The sequence below is a fragment of the Mustela putorius genome, unplaced genomic scaffold, assembly GCF_011764305.1.
Source record: "Mustela putorius furo isolate JIRA1106 unplaced genomic scaffold, ASM1176430v1.1 tig00003863_pilon_pilon_pilon, whole genome shotgun sequence".
NCBI lineage: Eukaryota > Metazoa > Chordata > Mammalia > Carnivora > Mustelidae > Mustela > Mustela putorius.
In genome coordinates, this window is record NW_025422015.1 from 24,131,969 (window position 1) to 24,158,938 (window position 26,970).

At 36.7% G+C, this 26,970-nt stretch overlaps 1 protein-coding gene across 5 annotated transcripts in view; it reads right to left on the minus strand.

Moving 5' to 3' along the window:
- LAMA2 (laminin subunit alpha 2) overlaps positions 1-26,970 on the minus strand; it is a 637,158-nt gene that overhangs the window by 249,425 nt on the left and 360,763 nt on the right. For 3 of the 5 annotated variants that reach the window (XM_045066378.1, XM_045066379.1, XM_013061205.2), the window contains exons 16-20: positions 23,373-23,426; positions 23,102-23,215; positions 18,756-18,883; positions 8,544-8,630; positions 242-453 (exon numbers count right to left, since the gene is read on the minus strand). In XM_045066378.1, the coding sequence (XP_044922313.1) occupies positions 242-453; positions 8,544-8,630; positions 18,756-18,883; positions 23,102-23,215; positions 23,373-23,426 (595 nt within the window). The remainder of the gene's footprint in view (positions 1-241; positions 454-8,543; positions 8,631-18,755; positions 18,884-23,101; positions 23,216-23,372; positions 23,427-26,970) is intronic. The other 2 variants (XM_045066381.1, XM_045066380.1) reach the window with 1 other exon arrangement.

Here is a 26,970-nt window from a genome sequence, read left to right on the forward strand (position 1 = left end):
CAAAAATGTGTGCGTCATTTAAAAAACAACAACCCTTTGACAAGGCAGCGATTTTCAAAGGATGGACTCTACTCGTACAAAGAAATATTTTAAAAGGTGCAGACTCTGTATACAGGCTCTGGTTCTATGATACATGTATCCACCTCATCTCCTTCCCTCCAATCCCCAATCAAGAACTCATCAGCTGCTTTGAGGTGCAATGCATCAATTCTGTCAGGGGCGTCAGTAGTTCAGGACTTACGCTGACAGTTCTTTGCATCCACGGCGTCTCCAAAATACCCATCAGCACAGAGCTCACAGAAGCGGCCTGTTGTACCTGGCTTACATATCAGACAGGACCCAGACAAGCTGTCACAGCTGCCAGGGATGGAGAAGTCAAGGTTGTCATTGCACTGGCATGGCTGACATGATCCTCCGGGTACAGAAGGTTGTCCAAAATAGCCTTCTGCACACCTACGGGGAAAAATTTCATCAGTGAGTATCTGGGAGGAACTCACAAAACCCACTGGGGGCAATGTTTGTATATTTTTCACGCTACCCTCTCCCAGGATGATAAGCTTTCCTTTTAAGTGTTCCTTCTCTCGAATGCAAGGTGATTAAAAAATGTTTTTCTATAACTGTAGTGTAGATACAAGATGAAATCCTGCCAGCCCCACTAGTAATTAGATTTCAGCCAGGAAAAAAAAAAAAAAATCTTGTCACTGGCACCGAAGACGAGACCAAAGCATAATAAGAAATCTGCTGTTGGCACTCCGGAGGAATCCAGGTCCATGTTGGAAAGCCTTTGTAGTGCAACACATCATATGTATCTACTCCAATTGGTTGTTTTCTGTACAAATATGTAAGGTTCACATTTTTTGTTGTTGTTGTAACAAAAGCTTGTTATGAGGAAACAGACTTGCAAGGAAATTCAGCAGTGAGAACTCAGAATTTATTAAATAGAAAATTGTGACTCCAAAGAGTCTCATTATTATTCAGATGGGGGCTGTGGGTATGTCTGTGTTAATAATAGGTTTGTATATATTTGCATTTCCATAAAGAGGCAGATTTTCACTGAAGAGCCTTTCCCAAGAAGCAGGTATGCCAGCATCTTGGGGTAACAAGCTGTAAGGTGATGCTTAATTGTGCCCACAACTCGTATTAACAAACTCTAGGTCTCTCTCTCTCCCTCTCTCTCTTTTTTTTTAAGGACTAAATGCTATTTTACATATTATTGGGAAAAAAATTGTTTATTTATGAGGCATAGCAGAGATGATTTTTAAAATTGTAGTATTAAATTTCCCTTTATCCATATGTTGTTTCAAAATGCTACTTAATGTCACAGATGCACAGATACAGGGTTTCAGGAGGCATCTATTTATATTCTGCTCTGTCTTCTCTTTCAGTTACATTTGTTCACGCTTCATATTAAACCACACTTGCCAAAGGAGAAGCAAAACAGGGCCTTTCTAGTCTTACAGTCAGGCTGGCTCTGTCATCTGTGCCATCTTAGCAAAATAAAAAGTCTTTTGCGGCAAAGATCAAAATTGAAGGGGAACAAAAACAATGTGGGAGAATATCATTTCAATAGTACACTACTTTTATGCTCATCGATTTGCAGATATATAAGCCACTGTGTAGAGAAATGCTCTCTACCATTCAAAATAGAAATTATTTAAATCCATTACATCATGTGAGGGCATTTTAATAACATCACAACTATGGGCCAAAGTCAATGACTCTGAGTTTTCTAGAACACTTAAAAGTGCCATAATAATTGTTTTTTTTAAGAGGATTAACCTTTTACCATAATTTTTTAAAATGAGATTACTAGTTTTAATTATATTCACAAAATATTGTATAAATTGCAAAAGCCATAGTATAAATATTGTTTGGAAGAATACATCATCCACAAATATAATTGCTTATTAATTATCTACTGTAAAATATGAACTAACATTTTAGTGTATATAATTTCCCCACAATCTCTTCAGAAGTGGTATTCCATAAAGAAAATAGGAAGACACTTTTGAATTTTAATCCAATTCTCCTTGCCTTACTTGATATGCAGAGCTTATGATCACATCCACATATACTCTCATCTCATTTTGTTTACCATTAACAGACAGACTTTGCTCCACTAGAATAACGATATACAATGATCATTATCGCAGCCAACAAAACCGCATTATTTTCAGCTCAGTTTCCTCAAAATGACTTACTGCCCTCAGGAGAGATGGCATTATATAATAAGATCTGGGAATTTTTCTCAACATGGATACCAATTAGTAAGCCCCCAATTCTTCCACAATAAAAAGGAACCCTTTTTTCATGAGAAAATTATAACAATCAAGTAGACTAATGGAAGAAGCATCTTTTCCTTTTTTGTTATAGAACATGTAGGAAAGCATACTGAATATACGTGATAGATAATTCATATGCTGCTCTATAAAAAGTGTGCATTCAGGTTCTATTACTGGTATGTATATGCATGTGTGTTTCCATACATAGTATAGTAGTTTGAGAGACATAAAAATGTGTCGGTAGAAATTAAAATGTAATTCTAGGGTCAGGGACTATAATACTGCTAATCATATACTTTTGTTAATAAGTGTTTTATAGTCTGATCAAGTTGGAGTCACTTAATTAAAATTAGTGTGAATAATAGCCCTTTAACCCTTGCCAGCCTCTCAGTTTTTCACTCTACAAAAACTAATTGTAATTTGAAATCTCAGGGTCTCCCACTTTCATATGTAAGGCAGAATGAGGACACTTCTTAGCAGTTTATTGGATTCCTTGCTACAGATGGACATCCTGACAATACAAAGTCACTGTTTCTTTCCACATATGCTAACTTTTTTCATACCAAACTGCAATATTTTAGAAAGAGAACCTTTAATGTAGATGAGATTCTAGAGTCACATGCCATTATGTAATATGATACTTTCTGTTGATGAATCAGGAACAATATTAGAGAGTGAGAGATGACAGAGGGAGAGCAGAGGGAGAGGGAAGAGAGCAAAAGTGAAGAGAAATGGCAATGAGAAGTGCAGAGCAACACTGGCAAGATTTCTTTTCCTCTGCTGCATCATTTTTTTCAATAACTTTTGGCTAAAGTATGTGGCCTACAGTCTCAGTCAGTATCTATAGACTAAACACAGTACTTCGATATCTATGAGCATACTAGAAAAGCTCTCACTCTTTTCCTCTCCTGCCCTTACTCAAATACCTATGGAACATTTCATCAGGCTAATATAAATAAGGCACAATCTTGATGCTGCTGCCCATGGAGAAGAAAGACGTACTTAAAAATGTAGCAGGGAGCTACTGCAGATATGCCAACATCCTCATAGAAGCACAGAAAAGGGCAACCAATTCAGATTAGGAATCATTAAGGACCCTTTCAGGATGATAGAGTTGAACTGGAAAACTTGAGCAGGGTGAGTCTCACGTGGAGAGCTGGAAGGGCTGCAGAGGGAACAGTATTGGTGAAGGCACAGAGGAGGGTGGCTGGAGTGGCTATGCAATAGGTATGCATTCTTACTACTTCCCCTGTGACTGAATCAGTTAAAGACTGGGTGGGTTTGTCTGCTTATGTGGTTCCTTTCTGCAAATTAGGAGAAGAAAAGGGTCCTCTTTGAGCATATGCAGAAAAACGAAGAGAGAGTGGACATACTGAGCAGCCCGGGACGTAAGCTCCTAAACTCCCTCTCGGCTGAGTACTTTTGTGCATTCTACAACCTGTACAACCACATAGGAGCAGACTTTGGAAACCTTACTTGGAGTCACAATGTTGCTAATGATATTACTGAGTTAAGTGTGACCATCTTGCTTTTTCTATTTCTGTGACTATACACTCCATGTCCGAGACTCAAGGGCTCAAGGAGACTCAGGCATGAGTAGAAATTCTCAGCAGTATCGTGGTAATACAGCAATTAGACTCAATTCAAAGTCAGGAATTTATGAAGCAGAGAATATCTAAATAGGATTTTGGAACTGAAACTTAAAAAGCAATAAGAATTTTTTCTGACCTAGAATATGAATCATATGGATAAAACTATAGGTGAATTTTCTGAATTACAAGCAATTAGGTTCCAATACCTTCTGCACTCTCAGTGGCCATTGTGAAAGGAGTCTTAACTTTGACCTCTCTCTCCTTACATGAGGAGCTGTTAAAAATTTGCCAGCTAGGGAGGGGACAGGGCTTTGGGGGTCCCTGTACCTCATTAAGTTTCACGTGGTCCAATATATCCTACTGGGTCAACTTGCCACATTCTTTTTCCTTAAGATTTATTTATTTATTTTGTGTGTGGAGGGAGGGAAGGTGTAAGAAGGTGGGGGAGAGAATCTCAAGACTCCCCACTGAGCTCAGAGCCCGCCCATATGGGGCTTGATCCCACAACCCTGAGATCATGATTGAGCTGAGACCAAGAGTCAGATGCTCAACTGATTGTGCCACTTAAGCACCCTGCCACAGTCTTTTTAAGTGTCTCTCCATTAAGTATGATATATTGCTGAGTATGATATATATGATATATACTTTCAGAATAAGATTCTGGAAGTAGCTTAGTGACCAGTAGAGCAAATATGACTAGCATTTAGCTCACTTTTTCTCCATGTTCTTTTAAATTTTTCCTGATGCTCCAATACTCATCCTTTTTCACCCTTCAAGGTATTTTCTTTGTTTTTCTATCTTTTCTCCTCCTTGACAGTGACAGATGCCCAGAATCTTAGAAAAGTGCCATGATGAATACCTCATTCTCTCATTCTCTCTCCTTTTCTCTTTTATTTAAAATACTCCCCAGAGGAAAGCCGCAATATCTGAAAGTATGGGTGCTTGGGCCCCAAGAAAGAGTTTCTGAAAAGTGTAACTAGTGTTCTACATGTTACAGACTATCAGTCAGTATCTTAAATAAATTAAAAAAAAAAAAAAAAAGCAGAATCAGACACTATAAGCACAGATGTTGCCCTCAGGGGTGGGCGCTGGAGGTTGAAAGGGAGAGGAAAATACAGACTTCCAGTTATGGAATGAATAAGTCACAGGGATGAAAGACACAGCATAGGGAATACAGTCAATGGTACTGTGATAGCATTGTATGGTGACGGATCAGAGCTTCACTTGTGGTGAGCATAGGATAACCTATAGAGTTGCTGAATCATTATGTTGTACACCTGAAACTAACGTAACATTGTGAGTTAACTAAAAAAAAATAGTTAATATTTTGTCATATCTTGTTTTGCCGTCCTCTTTTTCATGATTGTTTCTATTCCCTCATTTCTAGCAGCAAGACCATCATGTGCTACATGACTGAGTGAAAAGATCTGACAAGGATGAAAGCAGAAAGTCCAGGAATCTTCTGGACTTTGGGATTCAGAAGTCACAATTTCTATGAATTTGGCCCCTCTTGCTGCAATGCATCCTCAACAGAAAATGGGATGAAGTTAGAAAAGGCAGTTGGAGAAGAGATGAGTAGAGTGTTGGTGGGTCCCAGAAGAGTGAAGGCAGCAGAATGAGTCCCACACCCCTACTAGTGGAAGTAGTGCAGAGTTATTCAACTTGAAGGGAAAGGCAGTTGGGAGGACCAGAAAAAGGAAGAGGTTGGCAGAAACATCCTTGGATGTTTGGACCACCATCTGTACATTGCCCCCCACAATACACTGATACATACACACAGAGCCACATACTCACACAATCTCACAGCCACACATACACTTACAGAGCCATACATCCACACTCGCACAGAGCCACACACATAGTCACACAGACACACACACTCACAGACACAGATTCTCACTGAGACATACCACACACTCAGCCAAACTTACTCATAGTTGTACACACACTCATAGCAACACACAGACACACTCATAGCTACAGACACACACATACACTCACAGTCACATATACACTCACAGACACACAAACAGTATCATACACATAATCACTCACTCACTCAAGCATTCAGGTTTCTTGGTTCTAACTAAGCTTGTTAGAATTTGGTTCAAGCCTGAGAGATGGGGAGGAAAAAAAAAACCCCAAAATTTTTAAATTGAGATATAACTGACATATAACATTGAGTGAATTTAAAGTATACCTGACTGAAATTATGTTTCTAAGCTCTCACAGCTCCCACATATAGAGATTTGGTCTCAAAATAGAAATTAAATTGAGATAAAGAATATAAAGTTATAATTCCTGTCCACCACCTGAGTTGAGTCTGAGATGCATATATATATATATGCATCTATATATCTATATCTCTATATATATATATAGTCACACAAGATTAGAAAATGCTGAGTTCTAGCATAATGTGTAGAGTGGTCCAATCACTACGTTGTATACCTGAATCTGATTAATGCTGGGTGTCAACTCCACTTCAAGAAAAGAAAAGAAAATGCTGAGTTAAAGAAATTAAACAGATGTCTTCCATCCAGGACATGTCAGAACTTTTAACATGCTAAGAGATACTTCATATACTTATGTGATCACAGAACTCTATTTCAAAAACATCTACAGTTTGGGAAACACTGCTCTACTTTTCCAATGCTGATTTTATGTAGATGATGTGCACAGACTGATTACACCAATCACTTGCAGAATAGTTTTGATTACAAGAGTTTCAATGCAACCAGGCTCCTCTTCTTCCTCTGAGCTGTACTTGCCTCGCCTTCCACCTCACCCTGCGCATCCTCAAAAATGTCTCCCCTAATATTTTGAATTCCTCTAATCATGGACTTCTGAGCTCATATAAATACACAGAAATGATAAACCCTAAATATTCCTGGAAAACCCTATTCCAAATTCTGGCTAGAAAAAAAACAATATTCCATCTTCCATATAGTAATAATTTAAGATGATTTTTGACCGAAAAACTTGAACTGGAGAGAAGATATGCCATTTTAGAAGCGGCATATGTCCGTTTCCATTTTTTTTTTTTTAAAGCCGCTTAATAAAAATTTTAAACAGAAAATCATGCTCACTGTCAGGTATTTCTTTCCTCAGCAACTTTGATTATTCAGATTAGAATTGTCTCCAGAATACCTTCCATCATTCTCGTTCACTTTAGCGATGTGAGCTGCTTGAAGGTAAGGACAGTACAAGGCATCTGTTTGTATCCTACTTCAAGCCCCATGCCTGGCACATGATAGTTGCTAAACTGATGTTTTGTTAAATAAATGCAGAACGTTCAGCTGTACCTGGTTCAAAAAGGGTTGTCTACCATGTACCGAAAATACAGAGCACGAAGCATAAATACATCAGAAACTATGCTTACCTAGATAAGTGATTTAATGGCATTGTGTGACAGAGCAGCTATCATTTTCCAGTTGCTAAAAAAAAAAAACAAAACAAAACAAAACAAAAAAAACTGCTTGTAGTGAGTCAGGGGGTTAGGCATTTGATGTAAGTCTGTCTTCGGCAATGATGTGTCCTACGATTATACTAAGTAACATACAAGTAATATACATGTACCCTCCAGGTTTTTCTTTTCTTTTCTTATTAATACAAAGACCTCCAGTTCCTCAGTTGCATATAAATCCTCCCTGTTTCAGTTCTATTCTTCCTTTACTCATTTACAGATGTTGCCATGCTCACTCATGCTTGCTACTGCTAGGAACCGTCCCTGGCACCATGTCCACAGATGGCTAGCTATTGGCTAAACTCTATTCTTTCTTCTGGTGATTGGGTCCTGCTTCATTAACTTTATGCACCCTGGCTGAACTAGGGGGACAAGAGGACAGGAAAGGAGAGGCAGCAATAGCCCTCTGTGGTGTCTGCCTTGGTGATCATCGGTAAAAGCAGGTCAGGTCACCTCCTCTGCTTCCCGCATCCCCCAGTAATGACAGCAAAAGGGATGACTCCCAGGGCTAAAACTGGAAAGATGTTGGTGTACTTGTCAATGATACCATGGGAGAATTTTGTACCATTTTTATACTGGGACTGAAATACAGAAGAACGTTTCCTTCAAAAATAGTTCAGGGGAAAAAAAAACCCACACAAATTACATACAATAATATTCCTGGTTCCACTGCAAAACAACCTAGTAAAATCAACAGGAATTAAAATACAGGCTTAGAATTAATTAGAAGAGGCTAGACATCATGATAATAAATCACGTTTTCTTTCTATTTTCAAATACATTTAAGGTAAATTATGGACCCCTTGCTGAACTATGAACTACACATTTAAGCCACATTTTAAGAACAAAAAACTAATTATGAAAAATAAATGGTGCCAACATGGACAGTGAGATAAATCTTAAAGTGCATGACTTTCCACTTGAGCAGTACTTTCTAGAAAGATTGTAGGTTAATGCTTAACCTTTAAGATTAAAACATTCATCAAACACTCTCTGAGTGAATGGAGATTTATAGAGCAATTTCTAGAGAATAAATAAACTATAAAAATAAGATGCATGTGTTTGACAAGTACAGTGAGAAACTTTATTTCACCTCGCCAAGTGTGGCGGTGTTTCTGAAATAGTGCGAAGGATGATAATGCCTGTGGTTTTATACCTCCCAAGGTAGAAATCCTCGTGAAAGACGGTGCAGTCCATGCTTACCTCTCACAGCGTGGTCCTGAGTACCCAACAGGGCAAGCATCACAGATCATTCCGAGACTTCGGTCTAAATGGCACGTTGGGCTAAAGCTGTGTTGATGTTGTCGGGGAACAACAGAGACAAGGAAGAAGCATATACACAAAGTCATTAGCAGCATGTTTTCATCTCTGCGTCTCCAGGACTGCTGTGACAAAGGGTACACAGGCTGGTCATTCTTGTCTCACAGATGGAGATGAGGGCCTGGCCAATCGAGGATGAAATGACATTGCTATTTCTGCAGATGGGAATATAGCCCAGTGGAGAGCAGGAGCCTTGTGGCATGTTATTAACTGACTTTTAACTGTTCTGGGTCTGTGATCATCAGGAGCAAGTGGCACTATAGAGTTGTTTCGTATGGATTGCCCAGGCCTGGCAAGACATGGCATCAATTAATTTCTTTCTAGCCAAAATCCTTCTGAATTTGAAGCAGCTCAGAAAATTCTGTTAGAGATCCTGAAAAACTCAGTATGCGATCTTGGAAGTAGTGGTGGTAGTGGTGGTTGTGATGGGTCTCCTACTTTCAGTCCTGGTACTGTGTGTGTGGAGGTGTGTGTGGGTGTGCGGGTACATATGCAAGCATGCGTGCGTATGCATAAGAGGCTGCCTGTGTGGACCCATGGGGATGCTATTAAGTCAGGTGAAATCCTTCAAAAAGTTTTCAGAAGAGACAAAGCATGCAGATTCTGCTTAAAAATACAATCAACTAAGCCATCCCCCAAAACCTTGCCATCACACATCTTCTGGTGTTCTGAAGTTGATCACTCTCTTTGTACATATTTCCAGTTTGGGTCTGAAGTAATGGATCTGAAGACCAAATTAGGATCCAGCAGAGTGATTACAGAATTACATGCCAGCCTTCAAAAACATGTACGAGCCTAGACATACTTCTTTGCCTTGTGAGAGGCACCCCTCACGTGTGAACTCCTACCCCAAGACTGACATGCTCGCTCTCTGAAAGGCCATCAAAGCTTCTGAATTCTGTGAGTTCTGCTGCTCTACCAATTTAATATAAAATGTTCCCCATTAGTCTCTCTCCCATTATATTTTCCCTAAATAGACTTACTTTTCTGTTTTATATATGACAGGACAATTCAATAGAGGCTTGCTTGATGCTAAATGAATGTTAATGAGCGAACAGCAAATTAAACGCTGCAAGTCCTGATCTTGTTCTGCTCCTGACACTTGAATGCCTTTGGAATCCTTCCTTGACTTTTGTGCAGGTCAGATCACAGGTACCATTTCTGAATATTACTCCTCTGGCTTAATTCAGAGCAGTCCTGCAAAGATTTAATAATCACTTTTTTTTTTTTTTTGATAGTAGCAAACTATTAGAACCAAGGACTTCTATCATTTAAAACATTTCAACTTAGTGGAAAAGTCAAAATGAATCTGTTGAGGTAATGCTGGGGGGAAGCCTGGGTTGGGCTACCTTGAATTACAAATATCACCCGGAAAAAGAACACCATGTTAAGGGGTTGGGGAGGCTGCCACAAGCAATGGAACTGAGTCAACCAGATTGTGCTCAGGGAGAGGAGGGCTATCTTTTGGACAGCAGCCTGGTATCTGCCCCCAAAAGGACCTCCCCAGGAGTGATTTTCTTGGCAGGTGAATGACTGGATAGGAGAAAACAAGGCCCATGTAAAAATGGAAATAGATTTTTTTTCCCCTCCTCACCCCGTGATTTGCTATTGTTTCCAGACATAAAAGAGGAGACTGGATTTTTGACAAATCTCTGGAATACATGTATGTCTTATTTTAAAACTGGCATTCTATAACTGTCTCATTGTCTAGGGACAAAATGACTCTAACTGAAAGCCCCAGGTCTCTCACTCATATGGGACTCCAGTGATTGAAAGAAAACCAAACCAATTATTTTTTAAAATCCTAAATCAGTTTACCATAAGTCATGTCAAAGGTGCTTGACAGGGTTTCTGACACTTTAAAACTATAAAATAGATTTCAAATTCTTAAATATACTCATGTGTCAGTTAAAACCAACAGGAGTAAAGTAAAATGCACCTACTGACAAAAATCAGTAATTTTTCAGGAAAAAAAAATAAGGAATAACAATATACTGGATTTGACTAGCTCTCTACATTTTCAGAGGACTTTTATTAATAATTTTATCACATTTGCACAAAAATATTATAAGCAGGTTGGGGCAGGCATCATTTGTCTTGCCCAAGGTCATAGCTAATATCCAGAAGCCTTTAGTGTGGAATCTAGGACTTCTCATTTCTTTTCTTTTTTTTTTAGCTTTTTGTTTTTTATAAACATATATTGGACTTCTCATTTCTAATTTGACATTCTCCTTTCCCTGTAACCAGCCAGCATTCATTCTACTGGTAAGAATTAAATAAGTTTAAACTTTTGGTAATACATCACTTGACATGATGCATCTAAATAAAACACCCTCATAAATTATGTATTTGTGATTCAATATTCTTTAAACAACATAAACTGAAGGTCTCCTCCCTTGCCGCTATAATTACAGTTACTACTATAGGGAAGAGGACATTCAACAACAAAAATAAAAAGAAAATGGGAATTAAACATGTACAACAGAAAATGTCTACAGAATTTATTTTGGCAAAGGTAGCAAGCAACTTGACACTGATTTTGGCCAAAAGATGAAGCTAACTATTCTGTGACAGAAAGAGGGAACTGTAAGATCATTGTTGACTTCCAGTGATTCCAAGATTATGTCACTTCACTCTAGCTGGCTAGCTCTACATTGGAAGAGAGATTGTGTTCTGCTTCCTGAACTATCCACTTCATGCCACAGAAGACACATGGGATCTAAGAACAGCAGGCGTTTTCCACAAATAGGAGGAGGATGAGAAGCTACTGGTCGACTACCTAATAAGGACCTGCACATGGAAATAGTTCTTTTTAATGGCTGAACATAGATTCTTAGATTTTTTTTTAATTTTTAATTTTTTATAAACATATAATATATTTTTATCCCCAGGGGTACAGGTCTGTGAATCGCCAGGTTTACATACTTCACAGCACTCATCATAGCACATACCCTCCCCAATGTCCATAACCCCACCCCCCTTCTCCCAACCCCCCGCCCCACAGCAACCCTCAGTTTGTTTTGTGAGATTAAGAGTCACTTATGGTTTGTCTCCCTCCCAATCCCATCTTGTTTCATTTATTCTTCTCCTACCCACTTAAGCCCCCATGTTGCATCACCACTTCCTCATATCAGGGAGATCATATGATAGTTGTCTTTCTCCACTTGTAGATTCTTAGATTTATAATGATCCATTTATAGGTATGTAATCTGTGTATGTTTATATATATATATATATATATATATATATATATATGAATATCTATGCAAATACAGGTGTTTGTGTTAACACACGTGGATATATACATAAAAATACAACTGGCCTTGTTCCAAAAAGAATTTAATTCTACCTGTCAAAATATGTACATTAAGATAAAATGGTACTTTATGGTTCAAGAGAACAAACACAAAAATTAGATAAAATCAAGGGTATATTTAAAGCACAAAATATATACATATCATTAGGTATGTTCTTTTGAAAGTGGCAGTCAACATATAGCTTTGAGCTTTCACACAGCTAATGCAAGAGGGAACTGCACCACCTCTTGGGACTGTGATGTGATATGAAGAAAGCACCCCTTTCGCCACCAGCATGAAATTTCCAGCACTATAAAATCAGGGTCATAAAATCAGGATGTCTTCTACGTTTGTGTGTACAATAGGGGAGCAGGACTCCTGCTAACCAACTGCAACCTGGAACATTCGGGTCAGGGAAAGAAAACCCAGAAGGAAGAAGATGCTGTGTGTCTTGGAAGGTGAAGGAAGGGCAGTGAGAATGACCAGTCACAGCTGCCCAAGGAGTAGAGGACACAGAGGGAAGGGAGAAAAACAAAGGGAAAACTCCTTTATATGGTGACTGTGGTTTGGACTCCATGAAATTCTGAAGTATCTCTGTAAGGCTTTCTTCTTTCAGGTCAATGATCTCTGTCTTTATTCTCAGGAGAACCATTGAGCAAACACATGTATTTCTTTAATTACCTTTAATTTAATAATTTTATTCTGTATTCATATATCATAATCAGATGATATGAAATCTGATTTAATGTCCATCCCTGAATTTTGTCATTAGAACTGGGTTATTTTCCCATCCAACTACTAGCCAGGCCCGACCCTGCTTAGCTTCCGAGATCAGACGAGATCGGGCGCGTTCAGGGTGGTATGGCCGTAGACAGAACTGGGTTATTTTCTATGTCTTTGGATGGTCTCTTTCCTCTGAACTTGAGTTTCTCATTTGGCAAAACGAAAGAATATGATCGACCTAGTAAAGCCTTTCACACTGATCAAGTATGAAAGCAAGCATGTCACAAAGTGCCACAATAAACTGTAGTTGCCATTTAATAACACTTTAGATTGTTCTTGGCAAAATATGCTGATTTGTTTCCATTTTAAGGTATTTCATTACTTGTTAATTAAACCTGCATTATCTCATCATGCCTAATCCCTTACATTTGTGTTAGCATAACTGTTGCCAAACCCTGGGATCGTTTCCTATGATGAATATTTGCAGTGTGTCTAACATGAAGTTGTGAGCATTTTCTTTTCTTTTCTTTTCTTTTCTTTTCTTTTCTTTTCTTTTCTTTTCTTTTCTTTTCTTTTCTTGCTTCTCTTCAATGTCTCTGTAATTGTTTTTATTTCTATAGCCCCCTTGGAAGAAGCACGGAGAGGTGAATCAGAATATATGGGTTCTAATATTGGTTCTGCCACAAGCAAGCTGTAATGATCATGATCAAGGCATTTAATTTCTCTGGAGTTTAGCTCTCCCTTCTCATACGATGGACTGGTAAAATACATCATAATTGCTCACGGCGACATAAAACAATGTGTACAAAAGTGCTCTGAAACATCTAACACACCCAAAGATTTCTAAAGAATGTTGCTGAGTATTTTCTTCAATTTTCCTTCTGTCTTGGAACAGTTTTATTTCTCTATTAAGAGTACTAATTACATGGGGCACCTGGATGGCTCAGTAGGTAAGCGTCTGCCTTCTGCTCAGGTCAGGATCCCAGAACCCTGGGATCTAGATGCCCCTGGGGCTCCCTGAACAATGGCGGGGCGGGGGGGGGGGGTGGAGCGGGGAGGGGCTGCTTGTCCTCCCACTCCCCCTGCTTTGTTCCCTCTCTTGCTGTGCCTCTCTCTGTTAAATAAATAAATATACATCTTTTTTTTAAAAGTACTAATTACACCAGCAATAATTCGAAGTCAGTTCTAGGAGTGTTCCATTCTCTTAAAAATTGAAATTCTAGCATTCCTGATGCACACAAAGAAGTGGTATTCAAAATGGTATTAGTAAATAGGCCACTATTGAGGGCCTACCCTCTGTCCAGTCTTGTGGAAAGAATATCTTGAATTTTACTATACAAATGATTTCAGTGATATTATCTACTCAAACACATTCTGAGTGTTCAAGGGCAGACATTCATGTGTCTCTTTCATATTATATTTAATTTATAAGTTATGCAATACTGGAAATTAATGAGTATAAAACATCTGAAATATTTGCATATTTATTTGCTTCTCTAGAGATAAATTTCACTACCTAGTTACAATCTATAACTAAAATATATACATCACCTAGATGAGAGGCCTAAGCAAACAGTGGACACTGTGAATAGTTGATGAAGTTGATATATACGTATAATTTAAATATTATATGCTTGTCTGTATTCATATATCATAATAATTATACCAATTTATCTTTATCTCCCTACATATTTGATTTATTTAGCAATATTATCTAAGAAATTTGGAGCCAAAATGCTTGTGATCTATAAGATTTATGATCAGGGATTAAATAGATAAATCACCAAAGCAAAACTATCACTAAGCTTTATACTTCTAGATGAAGGTTGCAGCGATTTTTAGCTTATTTTTTTTTTTAATAACCTGTGAAAATTTGAATCCCACCTTCTGGATTATTTGTGAACATTCAATTTATTCCTCAGAGTTTTCAACTCAGATTATAATAGTAATGACTTTTTGAAAAAAATTTTTTTTAAATGGAGAGTTTCCCTGTCTCATTATTTAGTGATTTCAAAATAAAGCATTTCAGGTCATTAGATTACGGAGGATTTTTCTAATCACAATTGCACAGCTAAACAATCTTATTGTTTCACGTTGTTTTAAATTTAAAAGTCTTTATAACTTTAAACCCAAAACTACCTTTTTTTTTGTTTTTTTAAGATTTTATTTATTTGTCAGAGAGAGAGAGGGAGAGAGTGAGCAGAGGCAGACAGAATGGCAGGGCAGGCAGAGGCAGAGGAAGAAGCAGGCTCCCTGCCAAGCAAGGAGCCCCATGTGGGACTCGATCCCAGGACGCTGGGATCATGACCCGAGCTGAAGGCCGCTGCTTAACCACCTGAGCCACCCAGGTGTCCCCAAAACTAGCATTTTTAAACTAAGTGGATTATCACTGTCTCCTCTTTCTACCTGGAAGAAAAAAAAGCGGTATTTGAAGCTGGAATTTAAAACTGGTTGCTACTCTATTTTCTGTTCTAGAGATAAAATTATTATTTAATAATTATTTAATATAAGTGAGACATCTCAAAAATTGCAGGATCTTTAAATACTTGGTGTCACAGATATTATGGAGTTGTCTATTTTTTTAAAATCAAGATCTACATAATTATACAAAATTGGAATATATATACTTGAGGAAATACCATCCTCGGAACTAGGACCTAATCCCTTTGTTGCTGCTGGATGGTGATGTGGACATCCTCTTTCCTTTCAGGAACACAATTAGAACCCATTATTAAAATTAAAGTAGAAGCACAGCAAACAGAGAAGAATGGGCCATGAATGCCTATAATTACCCAAGCAAAGTTCTCTAATGGTCCCTCTGCATTTATAGTAATATTGGTCAGACTTGAGGATAAGTCCATTAGATCTACGTATCCTATCAATTACATAATTCTCCAAATGTATTATGCTAGGATTGACACTGTACAGTCAATGGCAGCTCTGCTGGATTGATAGCTCTGCTGGTGACTGTGACATTTTGCCTGAGAAGGAAGGAGTGCAAAAGAAGTGAGAGCCCTAATGCGGTCCCTCTGTTTTCCTCAGTGAAAGTGAGTGTTGAACACTGAGTTTTGCGTATATTGGATGGTTCTGGAGAATTCTCTCAGCCACAGTGAATGAGCAGGTTCTCCATTCTGTGGCCTAACCCTTTCTCAAGTACACCAGCAAGCACGAGTTGCGCCATATTATGGCCAACACTGGACTGACTAACCATAGATTATGAAGAAATTTAATTTGTTCTATATTTGTTATTTTCCCGTATATTTCCTATTAGCTTCTTTTTCTGACACCTTTTGTTGCCAAAGAATCTTCAGTTTTGTGTCCATCCAGGCTCATGCCCTGAACTCTGGAAATATTTTGATCACTAACATATATTGACCCAATTTTCCATTTAATTGCTTTTATCGGTATCACTTAAAATTCAGTGTGCTCTTCAAGGAAGTTCTCAATGTAGACTGCAGAGGACTGGAAAACACATTGACTTGAAACTTAAAGTTCTAACTCTGATACTTTAATATTAGGACTGAGCAAATTAATAATAATCAGTCCTTGGATTGGACTCATCATTTCCAATCATTGTTTCAAGTGCTTGGTGAATTTTAATTTACATAATTCTCACAACAACCCTTTAAGAAGGTCCTATTATCACAACTAATGTTGAAAGAACTGAGACGCAAAGAGTTTAAGTAGCTTTCTTGGAGTCACACAGCCAGAAAGTATAGAACTCAAAATTTGTATCAAGGAATTTTAGCTCCAAAATTGGTTCCATAATGCTATTTTTCCACTTGAAGAATTTTTCTTAATCTGTTAAATGGGGTAATATTCACCTTATTGGACTTATGTTGCTATATCTAGAATATAGTAGCCTGTTTTATTTTATTTTTAAGGATTTTATTCATTTATTTGAGAGAGAGAGACAGAGACAGAGAGAGCAAACATGAGCAGAGGGAAGGATAGAGGGAGGAAAAAGCAGACTCCCCACTGAGCAGGGAGCCCCATTGAGCAGGGGCTCAATCCCAGGACCCTGAGATCATGACCTGAGCCGAAGGTGGATGTGTAATCAACTGAGCCACCCAGGCATCCCTAGTAGTCTGTTTTAATAAAATATTATTATTATATTATTATTATTTATGTTATTAATATTTTCTCTTATTAAATGTTAGTTCTTTTTTTCCTTCTGAAGGAACAGATTTGTTGGAGAGGACGATAAAAATTTCAAATGGGATGAAAACTAGGAACCGTAATTTCCAATGAGGACTTTTGAACTTAGGGACAGAATAATTTTGTCTTTAGCTTAGGTTACTCATTGACTATAAAAAAAGACCATTTTCACTGGCAGTGTCTTGGGTAAGACCTCGTTCAGAATATAACTAACTGGATAACTCCTTTACATTAAAAGACAATAGCTGATAGATTTAATTTTAAAAATCACTAAAAATTTAAGTTCTTCAAGTATTATCACAAAATTTAGAAATAGCTGGAAAGTGCCTAATATAATATAGACATTATTAAGCACTAAGTTTACCTATTTTTTAAAGACTTAAAAAAAATTATTTATTAGAGAGAGAGAGTATGTGCATGCAAGAGAGCATGACTAGGGGGAGGCCGAAAAGGAGAGGGCAGACTCCTGCTGAGCAGAAAGCCTGAGGGGATCATGACCTGAGCGGAAGGCAGAGGAAGCACTAAGTTTATCCTTAAGAAGAGTCTCCAAAAAGATCCCTTTCTCCTAAAATTATCATTATTTACAATTTTTTACTAGTTCAGAAAGGCTAGTTTTTGTTCAACATATTATGCCCCATTAAAATAATAACATTTATGAGGCAGGGTTTTACTTAGGTAGTGGTTTAAGGGTGGTCACTCCGAGGGAATGTGAATTAGAGAAGCTGGAAGAAAGTATTCCCTTAAGAAGTAAGGGGAAGAGATAGACAAAATACACACTCTTAACAGTCTTCTCCAAGATTCCAAGATTATTGTTCTAGGTGAATAGTTAGAAATTTTTTAAAAAATAAAGAATAAAAACTAGATGACTGGAAAAATTGTATGAAGTTTCATTAATCTTTTTTAAGGTTTAGTTTATGCAAAATAAGGTACCTATATCACCCATATGCTGATATTCATATAATTCAAATATAGTCATTACCACTATAATTAGTGAGATAAACTGATATATATATATCATACATATATACCATATCTGTATAATAGCATATGATAATGTGATAAATAATGTGATAATCCATGTGATAAAAAAGGAATAGGATGGGTGTTGAAAGGTTAGCTAGATTGATCTCTTTTACTTTTTCTAGAAGTTTATGACTTGCCTGACATTCATAAATAAACAGTGTGATATTGGGACCCAGATGAGCAGTAAATGTATTAGTGATTTTTTAAAATTACTCATTTATTTATGTATTCACCTTAAATATTTTATTTATTTATTTGACGCAGAGAAAGCACAAACACGGGGAACAGGAGGGAGAGGAAGAGGGAGAAGCAGGCTCCCCACAGAGTAGGGAGCCAATGCAGGGTTCAGTACCAGGACCCTGGGATCATGACCTGAACTGAAGGCAGACGCTTAACCAATTGAGCCAACCAGGTGCCCCCAAAATTACTTAAGTAAACTCTATACCCAATGTGGGGCTCAAACTCATAACCCCAAGATCAAGAGTCACATTCTTCTACCACTGAGTCAGCCAGCTGCCCATTACTAGTGGTCTTTTTATTATTGTATGAAGATATGTGTATGTGTGTGTGTGTGTATGTGTGTACATGTAGGCATGTATATACATTTGTATAAAATAGGTCTGTCCTTTACAGTTATTTTAGAAATTCTATTTGAGTTCTGTCGCTTAGTTATTAAGTCACCAGAACCAGAACTAAGATATTAAAAATTCAGCCGAATAACTAGCAGTAACTTTAAATATTTTATATTTAGAAAAACTCATATTACCTTCCAGAGAAATTCATGCATACATTTATTATTTATTTATGTGTGACGAGAGAAAGAAATATTCTATATCAAAAATGCGCTTGCAGAACTGGATGCCCAAATCATTAGAGAGGTAAGTTGGTTACTCACTTATTGGATGGAATATTGAGTGGACAGGCACAGGGCTGACAGTCTTCAGAGGTTCCTTTACTAGGATCACCATAGTAACCAGGGAGACATTTATTGCAGTATGGGCCACCTGTGTGGTTCTTACAGTTCTGAGGAAGAAATGCACATCAAAGATTATTATTTCGGTCTTAAGCATCAACATATTACCAAAAATAGATCTACAGAGTTATTAGTCTATTCCCTGTTAGGAAGAATAGTTTTCCACATTAAATAGTCAATTTTGCAGCTGGGAAATAGCATTGAAAATTAATCTAATATGTAGCTTATAAACTGCATGTCAGTTTCAGCATATGCATACTTAACAAAAAACAACTTAAGTTCCTCATTATTTTTTTCATTATACAAATCTTATTTCCTTTTTCTGTTAGTTTAAAATTTTTTTCACAGAAAATACATGTGATTGTGCATATGTGTGTAAAAGTGCATAGTTACAGAGTCCTAATAATATATGTTTAATAGATATTGTAGCTGATTCTAGGTAAAAGCCAATTGTTCAGTTTAAAACTGTAGATTTAATGAGAACAGTGGCTACTCGTACAAATCCTCTGGGACAATGATGCTCTTATCTCAGAGATTAATTTGGACCTCAGTGGGCTCTGATGATTTGGACAATACACTAACATATTACATCTATAAGGGGCCTGCTTGGCTCCTAACTAAACAATGAGAATACTGAAAGATTTTTAAACACATCAATATGTAATGAAACCACAGGCACATAATTTCTCCAGAACTTTTTTTTTTTTAAGTGAAATGGCATTTTTCTACAAAGTAGTAATTTTGGGTCAAATGTCCTTTACAAAAAAAATCAAATTACAGTAATTTATATCTAGATTTCTTCATATTAGTTAAAGTATACTTATCAACTCAGGCTGTGTTTACAAAAGGCTGGTATAAGGGTGAACAATCCAGTTAACCAAACACTGGAATCATCTATAAAGCTTTCAATAGCACAATTTAATAAATTTTTATGTTTTGGCACCATGTAGACCTAACTTGTTTCCCCTCCAATGGCACAATAAAATGTATATAATTGCTTTTAAAAATGGTCCAATATGGATTTATTATGACTGAAATACATTTTTATTTTTATAACCATATAAAATTAAAATATTTTTCTCATGTTAAAAAGAGTTCATCGGAGCTTAGGGGTACAAAATCTTTATCTTTATGACCATTAATTAAATATGCAGAAGAAATACTGAAAATGTAAATTCCCTTTAAGGATAAAGCAAATTATTTATCAATCTGGATGACCACTGGAAAGACCAACCTAATTTAATGAAAGGTCTGAAATATTATTACATCAGTGTATTTTTTAAAGAAGCTCATTTTAATTACATTTAATTAATGGATAATAAAAACATCCAAATAAATACATGGTTTTAAATGGAACTTGTTAAATTCCTTGGGGAGAGGGACAACTTCTTTATTGAGCAGAAGATATTAAATCAAAATCCAATCATTTAGTGCTCTGAATCGCTCACATTCTGTAAAATGAGGGAGTTAAATCCTATGATTTATTAAGTTTTCAAGCTCTGAAATCCCATGACAATTTCATCAACTACAAGTGAATAGATATTTCTTTAGTATCTGCTGATACTTGAAAATAGGTTTTTCTTTAAGGTACTTAATTTCTCTCTCAAATACATATAGCAAGCCTTTTTTCAAAGAGAGCAGAGGCTAACTTCTAAATAGCACGTATTCAGATGGAGTGTACAGAACACGGACCAATGTGAAGAAATGCTTTGTCCTCTTTGACTTCATCTTTGTATTAATTCCTTTCAGTCTTCAAGCTTAACTAAGGTTGGCTATTACTAAAAAAAAAATGTGTATTTTTTGCAATATTCTTTGCATATTGTCATGATCAAATTATAACTTTCGAAGATTTAGGTGTTTTAAAAAACAAGATTATGAAACTGATTGTCTTAACCATGTTTCAAGGGGTATTTCTGAAATTCTGCTGAAAATCTTGCATAATGCAGACAGCCTTCTTTTCTTTAACTACTGATCTAAAAGAAAAAGAACATCTACAGGTTGCTTATATTTACTGATGTCCTATTTCTTCTAGAGGACATCATAAAATTAGTCTTCACACTTGAGTGTTTTTGCAAGTGAGCCTATGAAACAGCATTAGACAACAGCACAGTGGAAATCAGAACTGAAAAAAGATGAGAAGTATTCTCTGATGGGCTGGATATTTTCACAGGTGTCCTGATCTAAAATGCTTTCCAAATTTCCATTCACAGCACTTACAACAATAACAATGAGAAGGGGCAAGTATACAATCTTCCCACGTGGCTTTGAATGTTTCCTGGGTCACTTCAAATGTACTTTGAGTTAAATGACCTTTTGATATAGGTCCACACTATAACAGAGGTCTAGATTTTGATCGGATATCAAAATAAGAATTTCAGTTCATTTCTACTTATATTTCAGACCAAGCTAACTGTAAAGCAGTTTATCTGTAAATTTCATTAATTCTCTGTTTAATGCTGGGGAAAAATACATAATAAAAAAGGAGATAAAATGCATGTTAAGTAAACATTAAAAATGTCTTTAATGCGCAACAAATATTTTTCTCTGTGAATCATATTAGAAACAATATGCTCAAAAACAATATGCTCAAAACAATATGCTCAAATACTAGTAGGGTATTAGCACTTACTTCATTATCAACATAATTTCAGATAAAAGGCATTTGAAATTCTCCCTAAGTATCTTCTTACATGATCACATATTAACCAGCCATAATGGAAAAATGAGAAAACACCAGATTCTACTTCTATTGCAAGATCTCTATTGTTTCCCTAGGATTCCCTCTGTTATTTGAAGGTGGACTCCTATTTTTTTCTCCATGAAACGGAGTCAATAAACAAGGTTTCAACAAAAGATCTCAGAAAATTGTTGCTCCCTCCTTTCTTCCTCCCCAAATTATGCTGAATGAAACTATTTTATTCTAAAAAAAAGGGGGGGCTTCCATTCTCAGAAATATCACATAACCAAATGGACCAACAGCATGATCTGATTTACTCTTCATCAACTCAACATGAAATAGGACTATTGGAAACATTATAAGTCTGGTATTGTGATCTGTTTAGTTTGTCTTTTTAGATTTAAATAAAGCAAATCCATATCAGCTTTGGGCTGAATAGTACCTAAAGCATGTTAGCAAACCATTTAAAGGTAACTCAACATTTTTCCCATGGTACATTTTAAAAGACGTGTGGTATAATTAAAATGAAAATTGCTTAGTCTCTCTATTTTTCTAGTAGGAAAATCTACTGATCCAAAAATTAAGGCTACCATGCTTTATACTGCAATGCAATTAAACAAAATCTTGTAGAGAGAAAACAGAAAGAGCATCAATAAACTTAAATGCCAAATTGCATCGAAACAAAAGCCCTGAATTTTCATTTGGGGTTTTTCCCAGAAGCTTTTAAGTGGACGAGAAAGGGGGTAAAACTGGGCAAGAGGAAGAGAAAATATTAAGAAATAGAGATAACAGAGTCTGCCTTAAATTCTACAGGGAAATGAGAATATGATATCCTCCTAAATTGGCACTGTTTCAAATTGTGTTTCTGCAAGACTGATGAAATGAGAAGTGTCGCTTTAAGCTTCATGCCATGTCAGACATTATGAAACGAACATGCCCTTGAGTTCACCAGGATGGTCTATGTAGCGTACATTCTCCAATCTAGAGGTTCTTAGCAGGATGGGAAGTGCTGGCCTTTGCAGAGATTTTCTTCTGCTGAAAAGTTTAGACTTAATTGTAGCAAGGACAAGAGGCTCTGGTGACTATGTACCACATATATTTATTATTTCTTAATCTATATATGATACTTTGTCTTTACTTAATTGTTGAAATTTTAAAATAAAAAAACACACAGCATACCCTCATTTTTTTCACTGTGGAAAAAACTGAATTATGTCTATTATAAAAATTATATTTTATATTTTGATATGGGGATACAAATCATTTCCTGTTATAGAAATAGAGACTATCTTTGATCGATTTATGGAAGGGATTGAAGCCATATATCTTCATGGTAGATAGGTATCCCAGTCCATTATATTTTATTATAATATATCTAATTCTAATTCAATTCTTAGACTACTATGGACAAATATTTCCTAATACTTTTTAGTATTTTAGTATTTAGGAGCATTGTCAGCTGTCAACTCAGTTCAATATAAAGACCCCTGTTGAGTCACTTCTTAACTCAAGAGTTAACAGTTGAATTGCAGGGCCTACTAAATTGATTTTAGCCTTGCCAGTCAGCATACCCAGAGGAGAAAGCACTTACCAGGCATTCCCCAGTGATGTCATCACAGGATTCGGCATGACCGAAGCACTGACATGGTTCACAGATGCCACCAAAAATAGTTCCATTCACTCGTCTGTGCTGAGGCCAGCAAGACTGGAAGAAAGGTAAGGTTCCAAGTCTTAGGGATTTTTTTTAATTTTGTTTTTTTGTCCTTTTTAGTAGCACATTCAGCAAACATGCTCACCAAAGTGTTGCCATTATTGAAACATTGTTACAGAGCTAGATCTGACATTTGGGACTTGTTACTGACCTTCGTGTTACTGGCAGGTATGAGATTAGAGGAAGCATTAACTTGGTATCTTTTCTGAAATAGTAAAATAAAGAAGAGATATAAAGAATTGAAATGTGACAGTCTCAAAGTAAAAAGCACAGATAGGAAAATAGGAGAAAAATTACTGAAAAAAGGCAGCAGACACAAAAGGACTTTAGAGAACCTCAGCCGAAGATAACACCTAATGTCAACCCAATCAATGTCAATTTTCCTGGAATGTGTTCCTTTACCCACATAGAACTGCCCTAAACTTGGTCACCTGGCAATCATTTGGAAGAAAGGTAGTGCTCCCCACAACATGATCACATACACAGCTGACTTCTACACATGAAGAATTCACCTCTTTCCTTCTCAATTCCCCACATCCTAGTACGTTTTCTCCAAATGACATTAAATAATTCAGGATTTATTTACCACATATTCCCTTGATATTTTATTGCATTATTCTATCAGAACTCTAGTTATACTCATCATTCCCTTTTTAAAGTGTGGAATACTGTATCATACAAAAATGGAATTCTGATTCAAAGAAATATTTGGGTCTTAGAACTTGGTGTCAGTGCCAACTCTAGATCCACCATCAACCTTGATGAAGTTTCCCTTCCATGGGGGTTGATATGAACTGTACGGGATGCAAAATGGGGGGGGGGAGGCAAACACAACTGCCCTCTAGAAGCTTGTGGTCTCCCTCAAGTTAGAACTGCATTTTGTGGGTTATTTATTATATTACGGGATGGTTAACCATAATGTAATATATCATGAAAAGACCCCCCCTTTTTTTCCAGTTGAAAATGGAAACGAGAAAAACCACTAAAGTAATAAAGTATAGAAAATTGTGTTGTGTACTGTTGGAAATGTTCTTTCTGCCTCAGGGTATGAAGACTCTTAAATTTGAACATCAATAACAAACACATAAAAAAAGGGTCTGCTGATACTTCACATCTGAAAGGGAAGCAAAAATGACTTTCCTCTCAATTTGGTTAGTACAAAAAAGGTATTGATTTTCTATCCCTTTCTTATAATTTCTCCTCATTAAGGTCCTTGTCACCCTAGCTTCGTTGTAGAAGAAATATCCTTCTGTAATATGTATTTCTAAAAACTGGTGAAGCAGCAGACCCAGAAAGGGTAGAAATTAAGGGTGTTGATAACAGGGAGATAACTGATTAACTGTTTTAGGACATAGATTCATTGAATTGTCATTTATAAGTTTTCTGTATACTCTGCAAATGTACTACTCATATATATCCCCATTGAGTCCAAAAGCATCAACAATATCTCCATTTGTATCTCCATTCTCCATATTCCCCTCTAGAACAATGGGGTGGGGCATGTGAGATTCTTACTCCTCTCAAAGGAGTATTACCATACTTGTAATCTGCATTCCATTATCTGTTGTCTTTCTAGTATTCTCTCTCTCTGGGCTGCAACAATAATAGCTTTCTTTTCTACCAGATCACTACTATCAGCTCAAAAATATGATCCAGTATCCCCATTAAAAATTAACTAACTAGAGTGACAATATTACTTCCCTAATGTGATGAAATTATTTCCTTAATATCCCACCTAATATTCCAGTTACCCACCTGTTTTTCTTTTTCTTTTTAGTGTAACTAATAAAAAGGTCTTTTCTTCCTTACTTCACTCTCATGCATCATTTCATTCTGCTCTGTCTTGTGCTGTCACCACTCAGTTAAAACACTTTGGCTATATTACCACATCCTTGATAGCCAAAGCCAGTGGACAATTCTATGATTGCCTGACCTCTCATCAACACATGGCTTAACTGATTCCCCTTGCCTTCAAATGCCCTCTTCCCTCAATTTCCACGATATCACAGTTCCACTTCCGCCATAGCTCTTTGCTTGCTCCTCCGCTTTAACCCAACTTCTCACTGTCAGGAATTCCGAGGAGCTTTTCTCTTGATCACTTTCTCTTTCTCATCACACTGTCTCCTAGGTAATTTTTTCAGTCCCATGGTTGATGATCGCTTCCAAATACGTATCTCTAGACCCGAAAGGTATTTCAAATTCAAGACCTGCATATTCTAACTGTACATTCACATCTATACTTTACACTTCTCAAACCCTGTATTTCTAAGATGGACTATTGATTCTGTCCTCTCCCCACAGCTATTCCTCCCCAGTCTTCCCCAGCTCAGTAAATGACATCATATCCAATTGTTCAAGCTGGTAATTTATGACTCATTCTTAAACTCCTCAGTTCTTTAAACTCTCCCTTGGTATGTAAAGTATCAACAAATCCTACTGATTCTACCACCAAACTATATACAGAGTAAACCCATATCCTTCTCCATCCTCTGCCATTAGCCTACAATCAACCACAACAGTATAGTCTACCATAATAGCGTGCTCTATCACAGTAGCATATGAACTATTCTTCCTCTCATTCGTGCCTTCCTATTTTGTGTTCTTCAGACTGGAGCCATAAAAACTTCTTCATATAATAAAACACAGATCATGCAACTACCTACCTTAAAATATTCTCATCAATTTCTATTGCACTTAGAATAAAATCCTACATTGTTATAATGCAGGCCAAGCTCTGAATGGTCTGGTTCTTCCAATCATGCCTCATATCACTCTCTCCCTTTCTTACTAAGGTTTAGGCATCTTTGCCATCTTTCACGTCCTTGTGGACTCCAAAAAGCTCCTTTCCACTCCCTCCTCATACACTTCCAGCTTCTTCTACGAAGCTGACTTTCTCATTCTTCAACACTCAGATTATATATTTCCACTTCAGAGAGCCTCTCCTGACAACCTTTCATAAAGTAGCCCTTCTCATCTACTCCTCTAACACCCTTCCTTAGTAGTTGTATCAAGATACCTTGTGAATTTTCTTCATGGCATTTATTACATTTATTTAAATTTGTTCTCTGGCATATTATATAGCCACCACTCAAGGTAATGTCCTTGAGGGCAGGGACCATATCTGTATTATTCATCACCTTATCATTCATATCAAGGGTCTTGATGGTATCAAAATATATGATTATCAGTATCAGTTAAAAAATATATTAACACTTCCATGACATAGTTAATATTATTCCCATCTTATAGAAAAGAAAGCTAAGATTTGAATTAAAGTACTTCTTTTTCAGTATCCCATTTTGCTTTGATTTGCTCACCTGTCTCACCTGTGAAATAAAATGAATTATGACGGTACCAGGAAAGTCAGAAAATATTTGAAAGATTAAACTGTGGAGTGATTTATGAGAAGTTGGGTAGAAATGAGAAAACAAGATTTTGAATCAACATTTTGGCCCCAAATAAAGTAAAAGAGAATGATATTATAATGAGAGGTTTGACCTGTTTTTTGGCAACCAAGAATTATGACATTCTAGTCTTTGTAGTTTACTCAGCTCTTAAGTGGTTTGTGGATATTGGTGATAGCAAAGCTAGTGTGACTGGCCTTATGAACTCAATAAAAAGCAAATAAAATCAGGAAAGGATAGGAATGAATAATAGCAAGTCTAAAAATTAGACCTTTTGATGAGGAAAGGAAGGAATTGTTAGTGGAAAAAAATGAAAAAGAGAGAAATCCTGGAGCTCCAGAATTC